This window comes from Saccoglossus kowalevskii, chromosome 9 (assembly GCF_978046115.1).
Source record: "Saccoglossus kowalevskii chromosome 9, keSacKowa6.1, whole genome shotgun sequence".
NCBI lineage: Eukaryota > Metazoa > Hemichordata > Enteropneusta > Harrimaniidae > Saccoglossus > Saccoglossus kowalevskii.
In genome coordinates, this window is record NC_140649.1 from 28,666,884 (window position 1) to 28,694,531 (window position 27,648).

The window sequence follows — 27,648 nt, forward strand, 5'->3', positions numbered from 1 at the left end:
TTGTTATGACCATTCGTAAACAACTTAATTTTATTTCACTATAGAAACCAAAGGTAAACAGTGAACAATGCATCTACGAATAGCAATTGTCATTACATACACAGTACAGACAATACATATCACAAGAGAAAAGTATAATGTTTGTAGACTTATTTTAAATCAATAACACAACAAAATACATTTAATTAGTTCTCAAAGTTCATTGTCAAATATATATATAATAATTCATGCATGGAACAGTCCCAGTTTTAATCAAATTTAAGATCTATAGTTTTGTTTATAGTTTGAACACAAACATGTTAGAGATATAAATCCAGAAGCTGATTATTATGATTTTTTAACATTAAAATAATTGACATTTGTCATCTTGTATCTGATCTCAAATAATGACTGTTCATATTGAGAGATATTGCTCTGGAACAGCATTCATTTTAACAAAATGGCCTATTTTGGACATCTGAATATCTATGACATGATGTATAATGAATATTTGAACATAATCGGTCAAAGCATGTCAGAGATATGGCTCTAGAAATGCATTCATTAAAACAAAATGGCCACCAGTCAGCATTAAGGACCTATAATGTCTAATGTATGTACCAAGTTGAACAAAATCTATCTGTAAACAGCCGTGATTTTGATGATTTTTCAGCAAAAAAATGGCCGCCATTCAGCCAAGTTGAATCAGATCAGTAAACAAATGGATGTGCATATGTATAATATTATGTACGTTTGAAGTTTGAATGTAATAGATCCAGGCATATCTAAGATATCGGTCTGGACAGACACTGATGCTAAGAGGTCAATCCATAATTCTCGTTTTCGAACTGCGTTCAAACTGGGACTAAACATGACCGCCAGTCAGCCACTTTGAATCTGATCTGAAAAACAAAATGATGTGCATCAATATCCCATAAAGTCTAATGTATGTACCAAGTTTGAATAAAATCCATCTGTAAACAGCTGAGATCTTGTTCTAGAATGCCAGAAATTCTTGATTTCAATGGTTTTTCAGCACAAAAATGGTTGCCATTCAGCCATATTGAATCAGATTGGGCATATGTATAATATTATGTATGTGTGAAGTTTGAATGTAATCGGTCCAAGCATGTCTAAGATATGGGTCTGGACAAACACACACACAAATGCACTCACAGAAGGCAATCCATAAGTCCTCGTTTTCAGATGGTGAAAGCTGTAGTTGCAGTACATTATAGGGTCCTACCATGGAGTTACGATGTGACCAATGGTATAAAAGGATTCCTAACTTCCATGAATTTAGTACATACATGCTGATGGCCAAATTTAAAATATTTTATTTTTTGATAATTATATACTGGTATTGCGCCAAAAGTCTTGGACATGATATAGTTGTTTTATTTGTAATGATAGTACATGTGGCAATGCTACAACTTCAATTAATAAAATATTAGAAATAGGGTATTTTTGTTTTTTTCTTTAAAAACAATATGGCTGCCAAGCCACATGATCAAACATAATTTTGAAAATCAGGTGCATCAGTTCACATTATAACCCAATGAAACAATTCTGTTCAAAAGTTCTCTAGCAAATCTCAATTAAAAAATGAAAATGGCCCAAAACCCATATAGGCTTGGATCCCTGAAAAAGCGTTAGAGCAAATATACATTTTAAAACAATGAAGAAAGAAATTAAATACTTTAATTAACGAGACGCCAAAAATGAAAATAATATTATCAATTATTTGGCCAGACAAAGTTGGCCATTTTAAGTTTTAACTGATTTGACATAGCAAGGCAGAAATGTTACATTTTGTTGGCAGTATAGCAGTATATTTTTTATATTCATTATCAAATGCAAAATATGGAAATTATCAAAGTATGACATAGAACAGGGTTGATTCGGGTTTTTGATTCAATTTTTTGATTGTTTACGCCACAGCCAGAACTATTTTGCCTCCATCAACACATTTCATGATGCTCACACTTCAGACCCTGACAAAATGTACATATCACTTTTTTATTATTGAAACTAGTTGTTTATTTAATTCTAATCTATTCATGATAGGAACTACACAAAATCAGAGCTATGCCTTGTATACTTATTTATTGTGATTTCTTTAGTTTCTTGAAAATATGTAATATGACTGAACAATTTAACATGATCATAGTTTAGGAATAATTTTTTGAGTAGCTAATTTGTAATTGCACTAATTTAAAAATGTAGCATTATTTAAAAGACACAAAGGCAGTTTATGTAAATTAGGATTATTCTGGTAATTCATCCATTGAGCCGAATTCACTGTGGCTATTTCACAGTATTTCTCCATCAATAATGTGCTACAAAAAATTACCAAGCTGACACAAAAGTTCAAAATTTGATTGAGTATGGTACTTGGAAAAGAGAGAATGCCCAGTTTGGCCAAGATACCCAGATTGACTATTAAATGTACCTAGATAAGCCATGATATCCATAATTGCTGTGATATATATATATATATATCAACAATGATACCTAGAACCAATGCAATACCCATATTGTTGTTAATACCCAGATTGACTTAAAGCGGGGGATTCGTCACCTGTGCATGCGTCAGATGGCCATAGCTTATCATCGTTTACAAACAAGCGTCTATCCATGAGCCTTTGCGTTTTTAGCGTGTGTTGTTATCATCGCTTGGGTCTCAATTCCTGCACGTGCACATGTGACGACCCTCCCGCTTTAAGATACTTTAATGCCCACATTTAAAATAGTATCCCGGTAGGATACATGCTATAGTAATGGCTTTGTTGCTAAAATTCTTCCTCCTTTAAGTTTTCCACTGGTGAATGAGTCAGCCACGACAGTGTAAAATAATTCAAGAGCGGCAACAGTTTCTAGTCCTAGAACACGTGTGTGCCGCTCTTTCTTTGATTGAAAGTCAGTCAGCCTCGTGGTACAGTGCTCAGTCCAGTCATCAGACATGTCAAGCACCTAGTAAAATAAAAATGGTTGTCAGCAACATAGATGCATGCTCCATAAAAGATTTTAATCAAGAAACAAATACTATGATCACTCACTTGAACTATCGTTGAATTAACTCATAAATATTTATTTATAAAATTAACATCCACGCCTTTGTGTTGCTCACTGTACCTGTATATCTGTGAATCCAGCTTGACTTAGGGAGTCTTTATAAGACTCCTTATCCGGCAGATTAGGACAATAAACTACAGAGTCTAATAATTTCTTTTCATCCGATGTGAAAGTACCTTGTGTCCAGAAATCCTCAGCAAACCTACAATGAAAAGTTGATCTGTTCTCTAAATGGTCTATTATGGAATGCAAAGTAACACTAACAAAGGCTTAAGACATACGAAAATGACTACACTATCAAAATTCAGCTAAAACGCTGTAATGAGTGTGAGCTATTTCCAAAGTTATTGTGTATCACCATCCAAAATAAATTCAAGTTCACTCATTGGATATCCTCTATGTATCTTATGTTTCTTTTCGTAACAAATTTAGGCGAGGGTTCTCCGAACCCGCCTAATCACATAGTTCATACCCACCATAGACTCCGGTCAGTCAAAATGACTATTTTGAACTGTCGGTGACAGAGAGATAGAATCTAGGTCAGGGGAAGCCCCATGACCTCAAGATTCTTTTACCCCTTACGTCACGAACCCACGTGACCGAGGCCACATGGCAGCGCCATAGGTAGCCGTCAATCACTCTGGTTCGTTTCTCTCCTAAATTCACTACGTTCAATTACCCACAGAAAACAGAAAAAAAAAGGAGAATGATGAAAGACTTTTCCCCAGTCCGGGATGAAAACAAACTCAAAAACCTAAGTTAAGACCCAAGAAGGGTGGTGTCTTACTTTGCCTGTGCTGTCCCCGAAGCAAGAAGCCAATGCTGCTGTGGTGACAGGGTTCGGTGTGCCCGAGAAAGCTAGACCCAAGCCGAATTCTGGGGGTGGTAAGTTTGAAGTAGGACCGAAACAGTTTGCATGAGGGCGTAGGTCGACAGAAGCGAAACCTGGGAGCTTCCAGGAAGTGCTAGTGGTACAGACAATCTGCCCGCAAAAATGCCGAGACTGACTTATTGCCTATGCGCAGAGGCCCCTGTGGTCGTTCGGGCTGGGTCAGCAAACAAGGCCTGACCCGCTACGACCGGGCCTAACCTGAAGAGACCCTGCTCTATAGATTGGGTGTCTCTTAGGTAGTAGTTGATGAAGACGTTCTGCGTCCTCCAGAAGCCTGACCTCAGAATATGTTTGAGGGGGGCGTCTGACGCTAGCGCTAGTGAGTTAGCAATCGCACAGACCTCATGTTCTCGCACTTGGTGTCTCTGCAAAGTCTGTGTTGAGGAGGATAGTGCATTATGGACCTCCAGTACAGTCGCAGTAATCCACCTGGAGATGGAAGTCGGAGAAGCCGGCTTATCCTATTTGCCAGGGCCGTAACACAAAAACATGTGTTTGGTTCCCCGTCTGAAAAACCTGGTACGGTTCTCGTGGCAACTCAGCGCTTGGACCAGGCAGAGAAGCAATTCCTCCTGATCCTCCGGACCGACAATATTTGCTAGCCGGGGGATGGCGATCGGGTGAGGATCGTGTCCTGGGATTTGGTTCTAGGCGAGAATCCCGATTAGTGTCTTTAGCACAACTTGATTGTCCATAACGGCGGTACATCATCCGAGTAGGACAATGCTCCCCAGCTCTGGCCGAAGCCTACCTGAGGCGAGGACCAGAAGGAAGACTATTTTTCACGCCAAAAATTTGAGTGGTGCTTGATCGGAGAGGCTCAAAGGGCGGCCTGCTTACAGCGGACAACACAGCCGACAAGTCCCAGTTGGGCGGTCCCCTTGTATGGGGTCTCAGCGTCTGGAAAGCAGTAAATAGTCTTCTAATAATAGGACAATCGGTTAGTCTTGTTCCCGTACGTTTGAATGGTGGGGGACAAGGCCGACCTGTAGCCAACGATCACTGCGTAGGACAAACCCACTTCGTCAAACAGGTGAACGAAGGAGCCGGCTACCTGGCCAATAGAGGGATGGTATCGATCAATCTCCCTTCGCTACACTAACCAGTGTATGTTCGCAGCTTAGAAATGTAGGCTGCATTGGTGGAATCCCTGTTCGCCCTGGCCAGGACGTTGGCAGCCTGCTCAGATAAAACTTTCGTATATGCGGGTCTAATGAGAGCCTCTATGCGTGTAAGTGATACCCGCTGGGCTCGTGGTAGTGCGCCGTCTGGTTGGGACGGCAAGTCCGGTAAGTCCAGAAGCACTGCTGGTGTTTCGACTATCGTTTCCGATAGAAGTGGAAACTAGGCCCTGTTTGGCCAATTGGGTGCGACCAATGATAATATGCAGGTGCCCACCTGTCGAAGTCTTCTCCGGTGCTCGGTGTACTAGCGGGAAGGAAGGAAAGGCGTACACAACTAAGTGGGTCCGCGGGGTAGCAAAGCGACCCTGGCCCAGGCTCCTGGAGTCAGCAGGAGTGTTACGTACGTCAGGAGCTTGGTGTTCCGGGGTGCGGCAAACGGTTTAAATTTGGACCGTCCACAGCCGAAACAGCCTGGAGGCTACCCACAGGGATATCAGCCACTCTGTGCCCTGAAAGGGCGTCGCCAGACTGTTCCTCACCCCTGGAAGGTGGTGTGCGGTTAGCTCCACATTGTATTCCAGGCACCAAAAGAGGATTTTGCTCCGCTAGGACTGACAACGATGGGGAATGCGTCCCCCCTCCTTCTTGAAGGAGACCACCGCTGCATTGTATCTTTGGAGCAGGAATCTGTGATCTCGAACTACGGGTAGAAAGTGTGGTAGTGCTAAGTACACTGCTTTCAGTTTGAGCCAGTTGATATGGTAGTCCCAAAACTATGCGGGAGTCTTATCCTTGGGCTTGTTCGTCCAATAGATGCGCTCCCCAACCCTAGGGGGAGGCATCTGTTACCAGAGTCATATCTGCGGCGAGCGGGTCCAAGGAGGCCCCTCTGCCAGAGGTTGGCCAGTGACAACCACCAGGGCAGGGCTTCCTTCACTTGGTCCGAGATCGAAACCCGCCTATCTAGTTCCCATAGGAGAGCTCGGCGTTATAACAAGCGTTATACCGGGCGGCTACGTAGTGCGGCCTGGGGAACGACCCTTTGAACCGGGATCATCATTCCGATGATCCGCATTAGTTCACGGAGGGACACCGAGGGAACGCTGACTAGGCATTCGGCTAGGCTGCTTAGCGCTAAGCAATACACTTGAAATAGCTAAGCCAAGCTTATCTCTGTGTCAAAACTCCATGCTCAGGGACACCAACTGTGCGTTGGGTCGAGGTGGGACTTGTCGATTTACTAACGAGCCCAACTGGTGAAGTAAATTCTGTGTTAGCCTGACGCGTTTGGCTATTACCCCTTGCCTGGGTTGTTGGTAACCAGTGGTCTGGAAAACTGGATGCCTGCCACTTGTAGATTTGGTATTACGAACACATTTGGGTAGTAGCCTGGACTTAGTTCTGGCTGACGTACCCTGTGTATGGCGTCTTTCCCCAGCAAACTGCTACTTCCTGTCTGATTGCTTCCGCCTTGCGGGAGTCCCCTGGCAGTGCCCACTGGAGATTTCAGCGGTATCCCGTAAACGGATGTCACCACCTGGAAAGGTCCAGGTATCGGTCACCCGCCGTCTCCAAACCGGACTACACCGGCGCAATCTGTGTACGACAGGGATATGTGGCCATGTGTTCGGCAGTTGCGAGGGGAGGGTGCTCCCTTCCCCCATGAGGTGAGTTCCCCAAGGCCTGAAGTAGTCACTAAGTTGTGACCTGGCCACTCATCGAACACGTGTTGCCTGGACTAGGAGGCTGGTGCGTTCTGCCTCCAAGGTCGCCAGAGTGCTGGGCATGCATAATAATGCGCTCAAGCAACTCTACATTCAGGGGTGGATGGGTCTCCTCACAAAAATGCATTTTAGCAATATATTTGGAATAGTGAATCAAAATTGTGTTTTACTGATACCCTACAAACAAGAGACCTGCAAAATTTAATAAAACATTTCAGTATGACAGATTTTGATAAAACTCAACAGTCTGTTAATCAAGCAGGTATTTTACTTTCAGAAATTTATCTCACAGCAGCTGGCAATTGTCTAAAAAAACGTATTATAAAGAAATGTAAAACCAATAGGACAAACACAAAAACTTGTAAACCAAAATGGTTCACAAGTGAACTCTCTCATATGAAAAGAACAATTCAAAAATTGTCAAATAATGTAAGCTCAAAACCATATGATAAAGAATTGAGGATAAAAAGCTACAACCTAAAATGTAAATACAAGCATGAAGTGAAGAAAAAAAAGAGAGAATTTAAAAATGAAATATTACAAAAATTAGAAGGGTTGAGTAAATCATGTCCAAAAGACTATTGGGACCTAATAAAAGAACTAAAACCCAAGCAAACAGACACTGACTGTCAAAACATTGAAAGTCAAAAATGTATGACCACTTCAAAAACCTAAATTCAGACAAAACAGAAACAGACTTGCACATACATGAAGAGCTAAAACAAATGGAAACATTAAATATACCCCATAATAAATTAAAATCAAAGTATATCCCAGCTTGAAATTCACACAGCTATAAATAACCTAAAAAATGGTAAATCTCCAGGTGTAGATAAAATAACTAATGGAATGATAAAGGCAGGCAGACACATACTAATCAGTCAATTACAAAAGCTATTCAATTTAATTCTAACTACTGGCCATTTTCCAGATTGTTGGAATCTAGGTATAATAACACCCATATTTAAAAAAGGAGATAAATGTGACCCCGGAAACTACAGGGGAATAACTTTAATTAATACATTAAGCAAGCTTTTCACTGCAATTTAAAATCAAAGAAAGCTTAGAAAGAACTCCCATGTGCTGAGAGTATTGAAGACACATTAAATATAATTCGAAATTACTTAGCTGAAAACTAATTATGCAAATCAGAAAATTAATATGACCAGATTTGAGTGTAAAACTAATGAGGTCTGCGCAATGTAACAGAAAATCTATGTCTCCAAGTTTAATTGAAATGTGATTAGAACCAAAAAATTATGAATTATTATGCTTATTAGGGAATTAATATGAACAGATTTTTACCCCAAACTAATTAGGTTTGTACATTGTCCTAGAGCATCTTTGTACTAAGTTTCCTTGAAATGGAATAATTAGTACCGTGAAAACTCCAAAATTTCGACCCCTCTAAAAATTCGCCCACCTGTTTATTTGCCGGGTTTCGGTGTTTTATTTACCTTCAAATTTTCGACTCCACTAAAAATTGCCGACTCATTCTTATTCGAAAATTGCGACCAGTTTTAGTTTTCCCGCAAACGACAAAAAAACAACGATGTGAGCGTTCAAACGAGACCTTCCTCGAAGGCATGAATCTGGGTTTCTGATTGACTGAGAGATTTTTATTTTATTGGTAACGAAAATATATTCTAAATAAACGAAGTTTCAAATAAAAACGAACACAAAAATCTCGGCATGCTGCGTTTCTGAATTGTTGATTATTACTGTACTCAGTAGTGATTATAATAATGTACACAAAATAAATCTGTTGAATGGTTATGAAATACAAATAAAAGTCAACTTAGTTTCATCGTAAGCGAATGATTCCGGATGCTGTAGGATATCCGCCATGTTCTCTTAGGTCAAATAGGTCAAATCGCTAATTAACCAATCAAAAAGCTGGATGATGCCAACGTGTTCAAATTACCATAGCTTATTTAAATATGTTAATGTTATTGAACGCAATGCGGAAGAGATTGATGTTGTAGTACGATATTTTGGCTTGGATTTTGATGCGAAAACGGCATGATTTTTTTTAAATAAAAAAATTAGTTGTTTTTAAAAAATAAACTGGTCATCTGAAGAATAATTTAACATTGTTCACAGTGATAACAGCTCATTCTCGAAAAGAAGCTTACCCGCGCACGCTAGTCACGATAAAAATCATACACGTGTACTCTTGAATAGACAGACGTCAATGACTACGGTAAAACTTAGACTCTATTTTAGCCGGCAGGATTGATTGAAATGTCCGAAAAATGACGCCAAAATACACCTTAAAAGTCCCATTTTATTTTCTTAAATCCCATTTTATTTATCCAAGGGCGAATTTACGGCAGAATTTGGTCCCTCAAATAAGGGACACGTGAGCTTTGATTCTAACCGGATACATTGCACTGGGTCGGGGAGATAGTTTGCTAAACTTCCATGTATCTTTTGTCCAATGGGTACCTGTACTTCGAACATTCGCAAGTTTTCCTAGGTAGTGCGAGACAGCTTTGTCTTTTGACCTATTAGTTTTGTGCTGACCTCTTCTCCGCGTCTTGATGTTTTGTTTTGCTTGTCATAATACTCACTGATTGATGACTTTGTTTAGATTTTGAGTTACAACTCGGCCACGACCTTTGCTTTTACCGTGAAACATGAGGAAGTTTACGTCAATTGACGGACATTGCATTTTTTAAAAACTAATGAAGCACACTGTCTATCATCCCCATTTTTTCATTTGCTGATTTCTATTCTGAAAAATTCGACCGTCCGAAAATGCACCTTAATTTTGACTCTAAAAACACGTCACATTTCTAACACCAATTATTTAAAACCGGTCGAAATTTTGGAGTTTTTACGGTACTTTAGATATCAGTGTGAAAGCTTAAAATTGGTTAATTATGCAAATTAGGTAATTAATATGTACAGATTTTAACCCACAATTATTCAGGTCTGTCTATTGTCCTACAGCATCCATGTACATTCATTGATATGTGATGTATAGTACCTGAGATATCAGTGTGAAAGTTGGTTAATTATGCAAATTAGGTGATTAATATGCACAAATATTTACCGGAAACTAATTGGGTCTGCATAATTCTAGATTCATTGAAATGTGATGATTAGTACTTTAGATATCAGTAGAAAAGCTGAAAATTAATTATGCAAATTAGGTAATTAATATGCACAATTATTTACCCTAAAACTAATCAGGTCTCTGCATAGTCCTAAAGGATCTATGTACCAAGTTTCATTGAAATGCAATGATTAGTACTTGAGATACCCATGGAAAAGCTGAAAATTAACTAATTATGCAAATTAGGTGATTAATATGCACAAATATTTATCGAAAATAATCAATCTCTGCATAGTTCTTGAGTATGTAAGTACCAAGTTTCATTGAAATGTAATGCTAACTACTTATATCAAATGCTGAAAATTAATTAATTATGCAAATTAGGTAATTAATATGTAATGATATTACCATAAAAACTATCAGGTCTGTGCAGTGTCGTATGACATCTATGTACCAAGTTTCATTGAAATGTGATGATTAGTACTTGAGATATCAGTGGAAAAACCGAAAATTGACTAATCATTATGCAAATTAGGTAATTAGTATCCACGGATTATTACCAAAAACTAATCAAAACCTAGCATTAGTTCAGAGCATCTATGTACCAAGTTTCATCAAAATCCAATGAGTGGTTGTTTAGATATCAGTGGAACAGTCATGGAACCACTAAAAATAGCTAATTATCATGCAAATTAGGTAATTAATATGCACAGATTTTTACCAAAAATTAATCAAATCTGCGCATATGTTCAGAGCATCTATGTACCAAGTTTCATCAAAATCCAATGAGTGGTTCTTTAGATATCAGTGGAACAGTCATAGAACAGCTAAAAATTAGCTAATTATCATGCAAATTAGGTAATTAACGAGAATGGATTTTTACCAAAACCTAATCAAATCTGCGCATTGGCCCAGAGCATCTATGCACCAAGTTTCATCAAAAACCGATGTATGGTTCTTGCAGTGGAACAGTCGGACACACATACACACACACACACATACACACATACACACATACACACATACACACACACATACAGACACACTAACTGCAAAGACTCCCATTTTGTGCTTCGCACATGGGAGTCAAAAATAGACTAATAAGTCATATGAAAGATAATAACACGTTAATCAAGGAACAAATTGGTTTTATGCCAAAATTCAGCACTAGAGATCACATATTTGTACTAAAACAATTATTGACAAAATATCTGACGAATGGGAAAAACTTATTTGCATGTTTTATTGATTTCAGGAAAGCCTTCGATTCCATCTGGCATCTTGGCTTACTGTACAAACTCGGAAAACATGACATTTCAGGAAAATTCTATAAAATAATAAAATCCATTTATCTAAACTCAGTGGGTTGTGTTAAATTAAAACATGGAACAACCAAGAAATTCCCTGTAAAAAGAGCTACGGTATAAGACAAGGCGATGGACTAAGTCCATTACTATTCAACCTCTACCTAAATGACATCAAACATCATATAGACTCATCTGACAATGACCCACCTACCTTACTAAACAATCACCTTTCATGCCTACTCTATGCTGATGATTTATTAATTCTCTCACAGACAAAACAGGGCCTACAGAATGCTTTAAATGCACTATCTACATACTGCCATAAATGGAAATTAGAGATAAATATAACAAAATCAAAAGTACCCGGTAATCATATTCAATAAATCTGGCAAACTATTTAAAAAAATGAAATTTCATGTAAAAAACCAGGAACTAGAAATAGTATCAAATTATGTTTATCTTGGAATTAAACTACATTCAACTGGAAAACTTGACATGGCACAAATAGATTTTAAAAATAGGGCTATGAAAGCAAGTTTCAAAATTAAACAATTACTTATTTCTGAAAACAATTTCCCTATAAAAATATATTTGAAAATGTTTGATTCAATCATCAAACCCATTCTTTTGTATTGCAGTGAGATATGGACATCCAACATCAAATTTATGTTATACACCTCTTCTCCAATGGAGAAACTTCATGTGAAGTTTTGTAAATTCCTATTGAAGGTAAACAAACTTGACATGCATGCTAGAATTGGGCAGATACCCTCTGATTCTCTGTAGCATAAAGCAAATGCTAAAATATTGGCTTAAAATAAATAAAATGCCCCATAACACACTGGTGGCACAATCATTAAGTCTTGGAAACCATTTAGATAGTCAGAATACCCAAAACTGGGTCACCGGCATTAAAAACATTTTCAATCTACTTGATGTAGATGCCAATGATGACAATATTATAAACACAGTGTCTGACAAATTAAAAAGTATGTACACTGAACTTGCTAAAAATGAAATGCATGATGACAATAAAGGAAAAAATCATAAAAACAAACTCAGTACATCCAGGCTACTAAAAACTGATAATATTTTTGAAAAATATTTAGAAGTTGATAAAAACCTATCACATAGAGCTGCATTGACAAAATTAAGAATCAGTGCGCACGTTTTACAGATAGAAACAGGTAGACACAGCAACATAGATATGACCAACAGAAAATGTCCCATTTGTAAAACTAATGAAGTAGAGGATGAAATACACTTTCTTCTAAACTGCAAATTATACATAAATGAAAGAAACAACATATTCAAAGAATTAAAAATACAGCCTAAAAAAATACCAATAGACAGAAACTAGAAACTCTTCTAAATAACAAAGATGAAAAACTGATTCTGAAAATATCAAAATACATTCACAAATGCTTTCTTATGAGAAAAGAAAATATACAGAGATTGCCAGCTGCCCTGAAAATATAATGCACTCTTACATTTATATGTAAACTATTTATTTACTACTTTGTTAAAGACTTTTTTTAACAGTTATTTTTTCTTTTTTCGTTATACTTTTATTTATTAATGTTGTATTTTTTGTATTTTAAATATATATTTTCTGTATCTTTTAATCTTTATTGTATGTTAGTCCAGATCTCAATGGAGATAGGTTGACAATAAAGTTATTATTACAATTCAATTGGCAAAGACACCCATGGAACGTGGCTATCCCCCTTTGCCCGGTTTGCCAAATTCGTGGTACCGAGGTCTGGGGAAGGAGCCTTGGAATCCGGTTGGGGGAGTTTTGGTCTCATCCCACGCTATGGGGTCTGATCCCGAAACACACCGACCGGGTAGCGTTTGGTCCAGTGGGAAGTGTTGCCTAATGTTATCCCCACCCGGGGGCCTTAAGCATTACATCCTCCGACATCGATGATACTCCTCCTCACCCCAAAAGCGTGGCTCACCGAGTCATACAGATGGAAGACTCTGAGGGACCGCCCGAAGTACCGTCACTATTTGAGAGGGAGCGTGTTCGACTGTGCGTCTCATGACAGGGTCAGTTCCCTCTGGGGACGCCCGTGGGTCGGTAAGAAAGGAGTCAAAACCCACAGCGGGGACTGGACACAAGGATAAATTCGTTACCGCGTGACGAACCCTAGCTGGCTGAAAGTGGGGGGGTCAACGTGTGCCCTGCCCCGAAAGCCCTGCCCCGAGATCGGAGACTTGGCTGCCAGCACCCCGTTGGTGCAATTAGCCTGAGCCTCGGCCTCCCCCCAAAATAGTGGGAGAGCCATGACTGGGAACAGGGGTTCCCCGGAAGAGACGTGTTTGAATGCAAACATGCTTTCGTGTCTCTTCCTGCTTGCCCACCGAGGGGACACAGTGGAGACAGCTCACTCCGACTGCGTCTGATCTACCTGGCCTGCCAGAGACGCAATTGCCCCGACAGTCCTTCGACCAAAGCCCTCAACTCGGAGGCAAACCCGGCGCCGTGCGAGGAAGGGTCCACAAAGAGACCCACAACGGGCCCCATAGGAGGAAAGCCTCCGGGTGCACGGCCTCGCTGCAGCCGGTAAAAATCGGGTAAAACACCGCCTGAAAAAAACAGACTGTGAGGATGCCCTCCGATCAGCGGGGGAGACCGAAAAAAATATCGGTACCCGTCGAGCCTCTTACTCGACGTCCCGGTACATGAAGTACCGGTAGCCGAGCGTGAGGACTTTCCACTCACGCAAAACATGCAACTCACTTTAACCGATTTGTTTACTGGACACGCGACCTTGCTGTGACGTGGTCAGTCTCAGCGATTTTGATGGCTCTGAAAGAAAATCTCAGGCCTCAGAACTCCAGGAAAAAAAACAACACTTTCACGCAAAAACCCCGAACCCCGCACGTAGCTACGACAAAGTATCTCGGATGCGGGTTCTATACTGGTAAATTCTGAATATAACCACTGCACGGTCGACTCGAAACACGAGGAGACCGGAAAGAAAATGCCAGCGAGCCCTGGTGCTGTCATTACATCTATATATTGCCAAATACATTGTAAATAAAAGACAACATGCATGAGGGAAACGAATTACAGTTGTAAAAGGTGCCGCCATGAAAACCAACTGGTTACGTAGTGACGCCGGGTTTTAATTTCTTTGTTGTGAAAAATACTACACACAAAGGGGAAAACGACACAAGGGTAAAAATGACAAGGAAAACTTATCCTACCAGCTACAATGTCGGATGCCATGCAGCGGCAACAACCCAAGCTATAAACCCAGACAGGAAAAAAAAGGCAGGCGATTCAGCAGAGCTCGCTAGATTTTATCTCCACTCGAGGCGGAGAGAAAATCAGAGTGGTTGATGGCTACCTATGGTGCTGCCATGTGGCCTCGGTCACGTGGGTTCGTGACGTAAGGGGTAAAAGAATCTTGAGGTCATGGGGCTTCCCCTGACCTAGATTCTATCTCTCCGTCATCGGCAGAATCACTGATTAATGCCTACAGTTCAAAATAGTCATTTTGAGTGAATGGAGTCTATGGTGGGTAAAATTGAACGTAGTGAATTTTCTCGATTTATACAGCATTGTCAGGATTTAGTAATGTCTTTAATTAATTTGTCACTTTTCTATTTTAGCTGGAATTAATTTTCGCTGAAAACATCTTTTGGGTGTTTTGTATGGATTTTATTTTCACTGATTTTTGATGAGGAAAAAATTCGTTTGATTTTATTTTCACTGAATCATTCCTTCAGCGAAAATAGCGAAAATTAATTCCAGGCGAAAATAAAGTATTTACATACATATGGCAATGTGCAGTTATTGACAATGACAATTATTGTTGTAAAAACGTTTACCATGGATTGAGTATGAATATGAATCATAATATCATAAAGTTTTATTTTTCATGTACTCACAATTTGCCACCAGGTTTCAACAGCTTATAACAGGATTTAAATAATGACTTCTTATCAGCTATATGTAAATATACTAACCAACTTGCTACTATGTCATATTTATTACTGCCTTTGGGAAAATAAATAATTAAACAATTTACGTAGACAATATAGGATGTGATGTAATTGACAAAAGCTGAAACTAATATTAAAGTTGTCACTGACATGTTATTCCTACGTAACATAAATGTGACTGACATGTGACTGACATGTGTCTGTCATGTGTCTGTCATGTGTCTGTCATGTGACTGACATACGACTTAAATGTGACATGTAATGTTGTAACTAATAAAAAGCACTATATGACTTACCAAAATCAGCCGTCAAGATATCACCACATTCATGATGAACATAATGATCCAACTGACATCGCTTGGTCAAATCCTTCGCAGTCACATCTAACTGATGTTGAATTTCAATTGCAGTAACATGACATTTGGTAATATTGGCTAGATATCTGGCAGGTCCACCAAGGCCAGAACCAACATCTAAAACTTTGTGGTCAGCACTGTAATATTCCGAAACAAATTACAATGAAAGAATTAATGAATAAAATACAAATTATTGTAGCACTACAAAAAACTGTAATCACAATAAATAATTCATAATTGGAAAAACACAAGACTGATATTTTATTTTGAATTGCTATAAACTGACTAACTTTATGTTCAATAACTGTATTGCTTCTTGCACTGCTTCCGTTCCATGGTAGTGATACTGGTCTATTTTGCATAAATCCTCTATTTTTAGCGGGTCCGTTTTACTGTATCCCAACTATAGATGCAACAACAGAAATAAGTAATCCAACATATAACACTATTAAGCACATTGATCTAACAAAATAAGTAATGTACTGTGAAATACTTTATTTTCGCTGGAATTAATTTTCGCTTAAAAGGCTATTTGGGAGTTTCGTATGAAATTTATTTTTACTGATTTTTGATGAGTTTAATGTGAAATATACGAAAAAAAGTATATTCGCTGGATTTTATTTTCATGGAATCATCCCTTCAGCGAAAATAAATTCCAAGCGAAAATAAAGTATTCTACAGTATAAATGTAGTGACTATAAACTGAAATCCACCAGGCGACCATTTTTAACTTGATCTTCAAAACAAAGTGATGTACATCAGGGTGCTGAATGTCAAGTTTGAATGAACATGACTGCAGAGGTTCAGTTCTAGGATGGCAGAAATGGTTGATTTTAGCACTACAAATATTGAATTGAATAGTGAAATAGTGAAATGAAGGCACATGTATATGTGTTACATGTCGTTTGTATGTAATTTGAATATGACTGGTTCAGACAATCAGATAAATGGAAGCACTGAGATGAATCGACAAGTGTCCATTTGCAGATCGTCAAAACAAAGGACAAACAATAGTGTGACATAAATTTACGTGGAAAGTACTTTTAGAAAACAGAGCCCTTGATGTGTGAATAAAAAAGCACACATGTTTGGATACTTCGCAACAACCCATTGCACATGTTTATTTTTAGATTACTGGTCACTAGATTGAGTTGCCACCTAAATTTGATATACATACATCCTGTCTCTCCCTGTGGCATAATAGTATGTCTCAGACAGTGGCATGGTGTTTGTGAAATACCTTGGAATGTGCTGAGCCCAGTGTTATTAGCAATGACAATAAATATGACATAATTTACCTATTTTTAATTGGTAGAGCTTGGATAAAAAGTAGTTTATTCAACTACCAAAATTGTCATCATCTATACACTGATTTGTCTGCTATTTCGTGATAACCAATTATTTCGCTGGATACATTTTATTTTTGCATGGCCATAATTTAGTTGTAGTATTTAAGTTGAGGCAAGTGTGAAAATCTTTAGTCAGGAAGGTGACCTGACTTGATCCTGTAACATCTTGTGATGCTGATTCTTGACTCCAGTGAGCTGTACCCTATACAGGGGTACATATACTGACGTACTGTGCAGAAATTGTACTGATTAACAGGATCCACTGATGCTCACTGACCAAAAAACACCCTGTTGTACCGGTGCTATGAGTAGCAGCATATAGCAGAGCAGTTGCCGATACTCCCTGAACACAGAGCACGAGTTTAAATTGTAGTGCAGCTGCTTCAACAATGAGCCAGCAACAATGGAACGCAACACCATAAATTGCTGTTCAGCAGACAAGCTGAAGGGAGAAGACTTATAAAATAAGCACGCTACTGGAGATGTCTATTTTTAGACCTGTACTGAAGATAAGATTCCAGATCCTGAATACAGAGTAGCCCCACAAAGGCACCTCCCGTCACAATAGTATTATACAAAAGGTCATCAATAATTATTTATTGAATTAAAATTAATTTTTCTCAGTTTATACTACCCTGGTATACGTAATGTATCAATTTACTTGAATTATTCAAACGTTCAAAATAGTGCAACAATATACTCTGAAAAATTTGGCAGAAATTATTTGCTCGAAAAAAGGATTAAAACAACAAAATGAAAATAACATGTGGGTTGCCTGCACTATCTATATAACTGATTATGGGTACCGGTAGTATAATATGTTCCCATTCAATGATGGCCATGATGTCAGAATTTTTAATATTTCAATCTATGGAGGGTGTCACCTTATTACTATATTAGTAATAGTTCAATAATAATCAATAGTTTCAAGCAAACAACAGGATATATAAGTCGCAACTGACCGAGGGACCTTGATGCAACGAAACATTAGTTCTTTTACTTAAAAAACGCTGGGAAAACACAATAGAATTTTTGGAAGCCATCCAACTACCTCTGACTTAGCTGATATCGCGTCAAAATATTAACAAAATAAATCAAATTTTCTGGTAAGACTTATATATTACTGTATATTTTTTCTTTCATATAAACTGTTGATAATTTATCTGCATCTAACTGGAAGTGAATTTCACTGAACAAATAATAATCATATGTCCAAATAAAGACCAACATCCTTTGGAAACATATATAAATAATAATTTCTATGATCTCAGTACCGGTATATGTTTTCTCTTTTTTATTTAAACTTTCAAGCTAAGCTGACTTAGATCTACATCCAAATTGATCGATTAATCGTATCAGACTCCAATTTAACTCAGTCATATATGTGTTGGTTCATGTTTCCACTCACAGACAGACATCTAGAAAGAATATTGTTACATTCTAAAATTACAAAATACTTCAGTTTAAACCAATGAAGCAAATTTTTAGAAATATATCAAAAAATATATAAGCCAACCAAAATGGAACTGAACCACGATCATATATTGTTTGATGAAATTTCGGAGTTTGAAAATTAAGAATTTCCTGGGATATCCCAGCTACAAGTGAGTGGTAACAACAACGACAATGACAGACATTGTAACTCCCCTACCTTAATTACCATCCCATTACTATCACTATGGGCAAAGTAAAATAAACAAGTGTAAAAATGTATTACTGGTATTAATGTTATAATGGCATTTCCCATGTGTGTTGGTGTTTGCATTCCAACAATATTTATACTCCTTTATTAGTGAAAAATTGCAGCATTGAATATTAAACTTACGTAGGAAGCATTTGGTAAAACACTTGATTTGTAGATTATGCAAACATTTAGCTATCCCATCTCCATGGTTACTAAATCATAAGTAACAAAGATTGATATACCGGGTATGTACAAAGTTGATATGTGCAATGGCTAGACCAATGTCCAAAGTTAATATGTGAAATGGCTTGACCAATGTCCAAAGTTAATATGTGAAATGGCTTGACCAATGTCCAAAGTTTATATGTGAAATGGCTTGACCAATGTCCAAAGTTTATATGTGAAATGGATTGACCAATGTTCAAAGTCCATATGTGCAATGGCTTGACCAATGTCCAAAATCGATATGTGCAATGGCTTGACCAATGTCCAAAGTCAAATGTTAAAGTCAAATTAAGTATATTATTATTACCTCCTTAAGTTCATTGTATATCCGTTCAACATCATAATCTGAAATAAATAAAAGCGAACTTAAAAATGAAACAGAACAACGATACTACCAAAATTCAACTATAGGATGTTAGATCATATTTCGGAAATTAGAAGAGGGTAATTTATTTTTCATTCATTGAATTAGGCGAGGGTTCTCCGAACCCGCCTATTCATATAGTTCATACCCACCATAGACTCCGGTCAGTCAAAATGACTATTTTGAACTGTAGGCATTAATCAGCGATTCTGCCGGTGACGGAGAGATAGAATCTAGGTCAGGGGAAGCCCCATGACCTCAAGATTCTTTTACCCCTTATGTCACGAACCCACGTGACCGAGGCCATATGGCAGCGCCATAGGTAGCCGTCAATTACTCTGGTTCGTTTCTCTCCGCTTCAGGGACTTAGACCAACGCGACGGAAAGAGTGGGGAGGTTGGGGGGACCCGGAGTCTATGGTGGGTATGAACTGTGTGAATAGGCGGGTTCGGAGAACCCTCGCCTAAATTCAGTACGTTCAATTACCCACCATAGACTCCAGTCAGTCAAAATGACTATTCTGAACTGTAGGCAGACAGACATCGATAGGTGGCGGGTTTTCCCGAGCAAACAGAAAAAAATGATGAAAGTCTTTTCCCAGTCCGGGATGAAAACAAACTCAACACCCTAGTTAAGACCCAAAAAAGGGTCGTGTCTTACCTTGCCTGTGCTGTCCCCGGAGCAAAGAGCCAAAATTCTGGGGGGTAGTAAGCTTTCGGAGTAAAGACCGAAACAGTTCTGCATGAGGGCATAGGCCGTAAAGCGGGACCTGGAAGCTCCCAGGGGAGTGCTGATGGTAGAGAAATCTGTCCGCATAAAATGCCGGACTGACTTATTGCCTATGCGCAGGGGCCCTAGAGGTCGTTCAGGCTGGGTCAGCAAACCAAGACTGACCCGCTACGACGGGACCCAACCTAGAGAGAACCTTATCAATGGATTCGATGTCTCTTAGATGGTAGTTGATAAAGACGTTCTGTGTTCTCCAGAAGCCTGCCCTCCATGTGTGCTCGGGGGGGGGGGGGGGGGCTGACGCTAGCACTAGCGAGTTAGCCATCGCACAGACTTCATGCGCTCGTACTTGGTGTCTCTGCAAGCTCTGTGTCGAGGAATATAAAGTATTAGACCTCTAATACAGTCGCAGTAAACCACCTGGTTATGGAAGTTGGGGAGGCCGGCCTATCCTGCCTGCCTGGGCCATAACACAAAGATGTGTGCATGGCACCCCGTTCCAAATCCTAGTACGGTTTGGTGGCAATTACGTGCTCGAACCGGGTAGAGAAGCAATTCCTCCTGACCCTCCGGGCAGACAAAATTTGACAGCTGAGGGATGACGATCAGGTGAGGATCGTGTCCTGGGATTTGGTTCTAGACGAGAAACCTGATTCATGTCTTTAGCACAACTTGATTGTCCATAACAGCGGTACATCATCCGAGGACAATGGCCCCAGCTCTGGCCGACGCCTACCTGAGGCGAGGGCCAGTAGGAAGACTATTTTCCATGTCATCAAAACTTTGAGTGGTGCTGATCGGAGAGGCTCAAAGGGCGGTCTGCTTAGAGCGGACAACACAGCCGACAAGTCCCAGTTGGGCGGTTCCCATGTATGGGGTCTCAGCGTCTGGAAAGCAGTAAATAGTCTTCTAACAATTGGACAATCGGTTAGTCTTGTTCCCGTACGTTTGAATGGTGGGGGACAAGGCCGACCTGTAGCCAACAATCACTGCGTAGGACAAACCCACTTCGTCAAACAGGTGGACGAAGAAGCCTGCTACCTGGCCAATAGAGGGATGGTATCAATCAATCTCCCTTCCGCTACACTAACCAGTGTATGCTCGCAGCCTAGAAATGTAGGCTGCATTGGTGGAATCCCTGTTCGCCCTGGCCAGGATGTTACGTACATACGTGTTCCGGGGTGCGGCAAACCGGTCTAACCTTGGACCGTCCACAGCCGAAACAGCCTGGAGGCTACTCACTGGGGTATCAGTCACTCCGTGTTCTGGAGACGAAGTCGCCCTGAAAGGGCGTCACCAGACTGCTCCTCACCCCTGGAAGGTGGTGTGCGGTTAGCTCCACATTGTGTCGATTTACTAATGAGTCCAACTGGTTAAGTAAAGCCTGTGTTAGACTGACGCGTTTGGGTATTAACCCCTTGCCCGGGTTGTTGGTAACCAGTAGTCTAGGTACGGATTGAGGTGTACCAACATCTGGTGAAGCAGCAGCACTACCTGTTTCATCACTCTGGTGAACACATAGGGCGCTGTGCCTAACCCGAATGGGGGGGGGGGGCACCCGAACTTTGAATACTTGGCCCAGCCGGGCGATTCGAAGGAGATGGCAACTGGCTGGGTGCATCGGTATGTGCAGGTAGGCCCCGCTTAAGTCTAGTGGGCCAGTCAAAACGGTGGATGGAGAGAAGAACCCTGAATGGTGTCTCCATGTGGAACCGATCGAGGAGCACATACTGATTCAGTCTGCCTAGGTCCAGAACTGGACGCCTGCCACTTGAAGATTTGGTACTACGAACACATTTGGATAGAAGTCTGGACTTAGTTCCGGCTGATGTACCCTGTGTATGAAGTCTTTTCCCAGCAAACTGCTACTTCCTGTCTGATTGCTTCCACCTTGCGGGAATCCCCTGGCAGTGCCCAACAGGGGAGACATTGACGGGGGAAATGGAGATTTCAGCGGTATCCCGTAACAGGATGTCATCACCTGGAAAGGTCCAGGGATTGGTCACCCACTGTCTCCAAACTGGACTACACCGGCACAATCTGTGTACGACAGGGATATGCGGCCATGGGTTCGGCAGTTGTGAGGGGGGGGGGGTGCTCTCTTCTCCCATGAGGTGAGTTCCCCAAGGCCTGAAGTAGTCACTAAGTTGTGACCTGGCCACCCGCCGAACACATGCCTGTCCCCCCAGTTGAAGAGGTGAGCGTCAAACACGCTTCCCCTACTGCCGGGGTAGACGTCCGCCCAGGGAGGGTGAGGAGCCACCACCTAGCTATTTCCTCCCTGGGGGTGCGCCACTACTCTTCCCTCCCATGGAAGGGTATGAGCGCTTGCCTCCTGGCTTGCCTTTCTGTGCTTTGGGTGCCCTCCGACTGCCCTTTGCAGGGCCAACTGGCTAGCGAATTCGATCTGAACCCTCTGGTTCATTGCACTCTGAAGCTCCGAGACTGTACCCACCATTCCCTGAACAAAGAGGGTGGAAGATGTCCAGTCTGCGTCACTGAGGTGGGGACGTACCCCCCCCCCCCCCCCCCCCCCCGCCCGACTCAGGTTGTCGGTGAAAACATGTGCGTCTAAGGCCGCGTCTCGTAGCACAGTAGTGGCTCTGGCCAAGAGAGCCAGGTGACACTAGGGGGTGTCGCACGTAGATGTGCGGTGGCCCACCAGAAATGTGTCGCCTGGTCTAGGAGGCTGGTGCGTTCTGCCTCTGAGGTCTCCAGAGTCCTGGGCGCTGTCGCATACGACATATGTACCACTTCCGTGTCACTGAGAATGTTCTAGAACCGTACTGTGTCTGGGTGGAATATTCTAGATTTTGTTTAGAAACTGGTTTAATAGGTAATAGAACACTGTAGGAGGCAATAGAAGGTAATGGAACATTCTAGAAATTGGTAGTAAGTTCCAGACTCATTATGTATGCTGATGTAATGGTCTATTTATAGACAGTGTGGGTATATATAGGGGAGTTGTTCAGCACTGAGTTCAGATCGGAGATCTCGTTGAATTATATTTTGGAGTTTAAGTATCTAGTTATTGGAGTAGTGGAGTTTTACCGCGTTATTGTACTTGATGTTTGCAGAGTATAATAATACCAGTACCAGTTGAAACCTCATCTGTTGGCTCCGTGTTCGTATTTTATCATCGCCGCCAGGGAAGTCTTTCTGTTACTGTTGCCATTTTGGTATTTGAACCATCACACCTGTACTATACCAATTATGGTAATATTAAATTGCGTGTGACAGGTGCACACAATAATGCGCTCAAGCAACTCTGCCCTCAGGGCTGGATGGGTCGTCTTCCGATTGGCAAGAACGCCCATGGAACGCGGCTGTCCCCTTTTGCCCGGTTTGCCAAACGGAAATTCGTTGTACCGGGGACTGGGGAAGGAGCCTTGGAATCTGGTTGGAGGCGTTTTGGTCTCACCCACGCTATGGGGTCTGATCCCGAAACCACACCAACCGGGTAGCGTTTGGTCCAGCGGGAAGTGTTGGCTAATGTCTTCCCCATCCGGGGGCCTTAAGCGTTACATCCTCCGCGGCTGACCAACGTCCGCCCATGAACACCGTTTGCGTGCTCTGCGCCCCACTCCGCACTCGGACGGATAGGGAGATCCGTGCCAACAGGGTTGCTTTGGATCCCAATGCCTGTGATCCCATAAGCGTTGAAGCAACCATAACCATAGGTGGTCGCCTTAGGATCAAGGGTGGGTGTATTTACATCGTATCACTGGGATCGATGATACTCCGTATCACCCCAAAAGCGCGGCTCACCGAGTCATTACGAATGGAAGACTCTGAGGGACCGCCCGGAGTACCGGCTGTATCCGACACTAGCAAACTGTATTTCCTTTCACTTTAAATATGTGAGAGGGAGCGTGTTCGACTGTGCGTCTCATGACAGGGTCGGTTCCTTCTGGGGACGCCCGCGGGTTGGTAAGAAGGGAGTGAAAACTCACAGCGAAGATCCGACACAAGGATAAATTCGTTACCGTTGTCCCGTTACCGCGTGACAAACCATAGCTGGCTGAAAGTAGGGGGGTCAACGTGTGCCCTGCCCTGAAACCCCTGCCCCGAGATCGGAGGCTTGGCTGCCAGCACCCCGTTGGCATTCAGTGCCCAAGGCTGCAGAGGAGGCCTGGTGCAATTAGCCTGAGCCTCGGCCTCACCCAAAAATTAGTGGGAGAGCCGTGGCTGGGAACAGGGGTTCCCCGGAAGAGACGTATTTGAATGCAAACATGCTTTCAAGTTTCTTCCTGCTTGCCCACCGAGGGACCGCAGTGGAGACAGCTCGCTCCGACTGCGTCTGACCTACCCGGCCTGCCAGGGAAAAATATCGGTACCCGTCGAGCCTCTTACTCGACGTCCCGGTACATGAAGTACCGGTAGCCGAGCGTGAGGACTTTCCACTCATGCCAAACATACAACTCACTTTAACCAATTTGTTTACTGGACACGCGACCTTGCTGTGACGCGGTCAGTCTCAGCGATTTTGATGGCTCTGAACGAAAATCTCAGGCCTCAGAACTGTGAAAAACACACACCTTCACGCAGAAACCCCGAACCCCGCACGCAGCTACGACAAAGTATCTCGGATGCATGTTCTATGCTGGTAAATTCTGAATATAACCACTGCACAGTCGACTCGAAACATGAGGAGACCAAAAAGAAAACGGCGAGAAAAGACTGGCAGGCATGGGAATTGAACCCAGGTCCTCCTGATCACTGTGTAGACAACTGACCCACAAGACCAAATTGGGTTGACTGGATGTGTTTGCTTTTGATAAGACTATATAGTGTGTATATATATAGAAATACAACATATTTCTATTATTGAGTTACAATTGTCCACAAAATTGCCAATTTTGTGTTTTTACTTGTGTAAACTAAATGCATGCCATAACCCGTTAGTGTACATCTTGCCAATTGGGTGTTTGCCATTTGCGTTGCCCATACCTGACCCGACCCTAACCCTAATGCCAAGACACATTCCTGTTAATAATTCTGTTGCCCATACCTGACCTAACCCTAATGCCAAGACACGTTCCTATTAATAATTCCGTTGCCCATACCTGACTCGACCCTAACCCTAATGCCAAGACACATTCCTGTTAATAATTGCTCAATAATGATACTCTGTTGTGCACTGTCTGCGGGTAAGTTGCATTGATGTCAACTGATTAAACAAGTCGTGTTTAAGTAATTTCCACTATTAACAAGTGGTTAAATTGTGACAATAAATATGTGGACAAATGTTTGAGATTTATTTTGGCGTAGACAACTCTCGTTTAATTACTTTACACCATTACAAGTTGTTAAATTGAGAGAATAAATGTGCAGACAAATATTTGAGACTTATTTTGGTGTAGACAGCTCTCGTTTCATTATTTTACACCATTACAAGTCGTTAAATTGAGAGAATAAATGTATGGACTAATATTTGAGACTTATTTTGATGTAAACAAGTCGTGTTTGATTAATTCCCACAATTACAAGTTGTTAAATTGAGAGAATAAATGTCTGGACAAATATTTGAAACTTATTTTGGTGTAGACAACTCTCATTTAATAATTTTACACCATTACAAGTTGTTAAATTGAGAGAATAAATGTGTGGACAAATATTTGAGACTTATTTTGGTGTAAACAACTCTCATTTAATAATTTTACACCATTACATGTTGTTAAATTGCGAGAATACATGTGTGGACAAATATTTGAGACTTATTTTGATGTAGATAACTTTCATTTAACAATTTTACACCATTATAAGTTGTTAAATTGAGAGAATAAATGTGTGGACAAGTATTTGAAACTTATTTTGGTGTAGACAACTCTCGTTTGATTAATTCCAACAATTACAAGTTCTTAAATTGAGAGAATGAATGTATGGACAAATATTGACCATTATATTTGTGAGTAAATACCTGTTGTTTAATTAATTTCCACCTCTACAAGGTTGAGAGAATAAATGTGTCGACAAATATTTGATACTTATTTAGGTGTAAGAACTCGTGTTTGACCAACTTCCATCATTGCAAGTTGTTAAAATAATGAAATAAATATACTGGTATCATTGGATATTTAATTTAATTGTGAAACTTTCTAACAAAATGTTAACTGCTGACTTCGAACCCTCAATCAACAATTCTGCAGACACAGTATAAATTCCACAACACCACAGAAGATATTTGTCTGTTGCCTGAATTGTTTTTGTAATATAGGGAACGCCATCGACGCTTTAACAAAACTTACCTTGACTTGGGTCTTGTTTATCTCTTGTGACAATCTGGAAATTGTGCATCGTCCAGTTTAAGACACAAGTTATTTTATTATTTATTCATTCAGTTTTGCATGGTGGAGTTTTGTGAGGTTTATTATTTTTTCGCGACGTTCTTTGTTTACTTGTTACGGTTTGAGGGATTTCAGTTTATTTGATTTACGTTTTTACGGTAGCTCTGAGCGGGACTCGAACCCACCGTCTTTTCAAGATAATTTTGTTTTATTTTGATGGCACGCTTGTTTACCACGCCACGACGTTGGTCGTTAAGTGGTGTTCATTTTTCTAACTACTCCAGTGTTCCGATGAGTTGAACGGAAAAGCCAAAACGATTGCTGGTTTCTGATTGCTTCGGTTCGGGTGAGTGTGTATTTAGTGTGATTCAAACCCATGTCGTTTGTATTGGGCATTTTTTTATTTCCCATGTTGGCTACGCCGTAATATGCAACCACTTCCCTGTTTTATTGTGATTTTGTGAGTGTTTAATGATGTCTTCCTCACTCGTCACGCCATGACCCAGTTTCAACCACACGGCCATTTTGCAACAAAGTGCGTGACCCTCGGCATGACCCGACTGACTTGGATTTATTACCATTATTATCATCATATTGTCACGTGATTTGTTTTACCTTATGTGTAATGTCTTAAGTATCTTTATTGTAATTTGTATATACCAATTCGTATATACCGAAGAAACAACCCCGATTGAAGGTCAGGTATTTTATGACGTCACCAATTCGTGTGTAGGTACGGCTTCTAGAACCATGCCTAGGAAGTTTATGATCAGAGATTCTGAACTGACATAAGGGTTGTCTCAGTTTAACATTACTCATTGTTATTAAATATTTTTTTCCATTTTAAACATTGATATGAACAGAGCCCTCTGTCATCTCTACAGCTGAGAAATTGAAATAAAATATTCTCATGCTTCGAACATCCATGAAAATAATCTCTGTCATCTCTACAGCTGAAAAATTAAAATAAAATATTCTCATGTTTCGAACAGCCATGAAAATAATAATAGTTTTCAAGAAGTCGAAAATAGAATTGTTGGCGCGGACGACGATGGACAATCACCATTACGAAGACTGAGTAGCTTCACTCTGTCACAGTCCCTCTATCATATGATAGAGGGACTGTGACTCTGTCATCTCTACTGCTAAAAGATTAAAATAAAATATTCCCGGGGTCCGAACATTCGTGAAAATAATATTCCGTGGACTTCATTATACAGTCTTGTATTTTCATAAAAGTGCCATATTTTAAGGTAAAATGAATTGGGGTCAATGCGCTAGTAATCTGAACCTGGGTGTTGTACTGGTCGCAGCAAGATGCACCTTTCGTGTCATGCACTTTCGTCGACACAGGAAAAGAGCCCGCCCAGACGTTTTGAATAAAATGTGTATAGTCTAAACAAAGTAGCCTACTCACAGAGTTTAACTGACTTCAGTGTCTCTTCCTGGGAGCTGACATTCGTCTCCGCCATGACTGACTATGTTGCCGATCGACTGACTATGTAGGTATCTTGATGCACTCAATTTCATATGAT

General features: G+C 40.6%; 1 protein-coding gene across 1 annotated transcript; it reads right to left on the minus strand.

Annotated features, from left to right (window-relative positions):
- LOC100367896 (uncharacterized) lies at positions 1-27,648 on the minus strand. The gene is made up of 7 exons (XM_002739663.4): positions 27,531-27,648; positions 19,041-19,078; positions 15,766-15,878; positions 15,416-15,612; positions 15,066-15,174; positions 3,115-3,256; positions 1-2,952 (listed from the first exon to the last, which is right to left on the minus strand). The coding sequence occupies exons 1-7, from the start codon at positions 27,583-27,585 to the stop codon at positions 2,752-2,754; spliced, it is 855 nt and encodes a 284-aa protein (XP_002739709.1). The 5' UTR covers positions 27,586-27,648; the 3' UTR covers positions 1-2,751.

What these genes read in the sequence shown, in the direction of transcription:
- LOC100367896 (XM_002739663.4), bottom strand. Translation starts at nt 27,585, where the DNA reads ATGGCGGAGACGAATGTCAGCTCCCAGGAAGAGACACTGAAGTCAGTT. An exon ending in ATACAGTTATTGAACATAAA is followed by an intron (nt 15,613 to 15,765) that starts GTTAGTCAGTTT and finishes GGAATATTACAG; the next exon opens with TGCTGACCACAAAGTTTTAG. An exon ending in TTGAAACCTGGTGGCAAATT is followed by an intron (nt 3,257 to 15,065) that starts GTGAGTACATGA and finishes TTTTCATTGTAG; the next exon opens with GTTTGCTGAGGATTTCTGGA.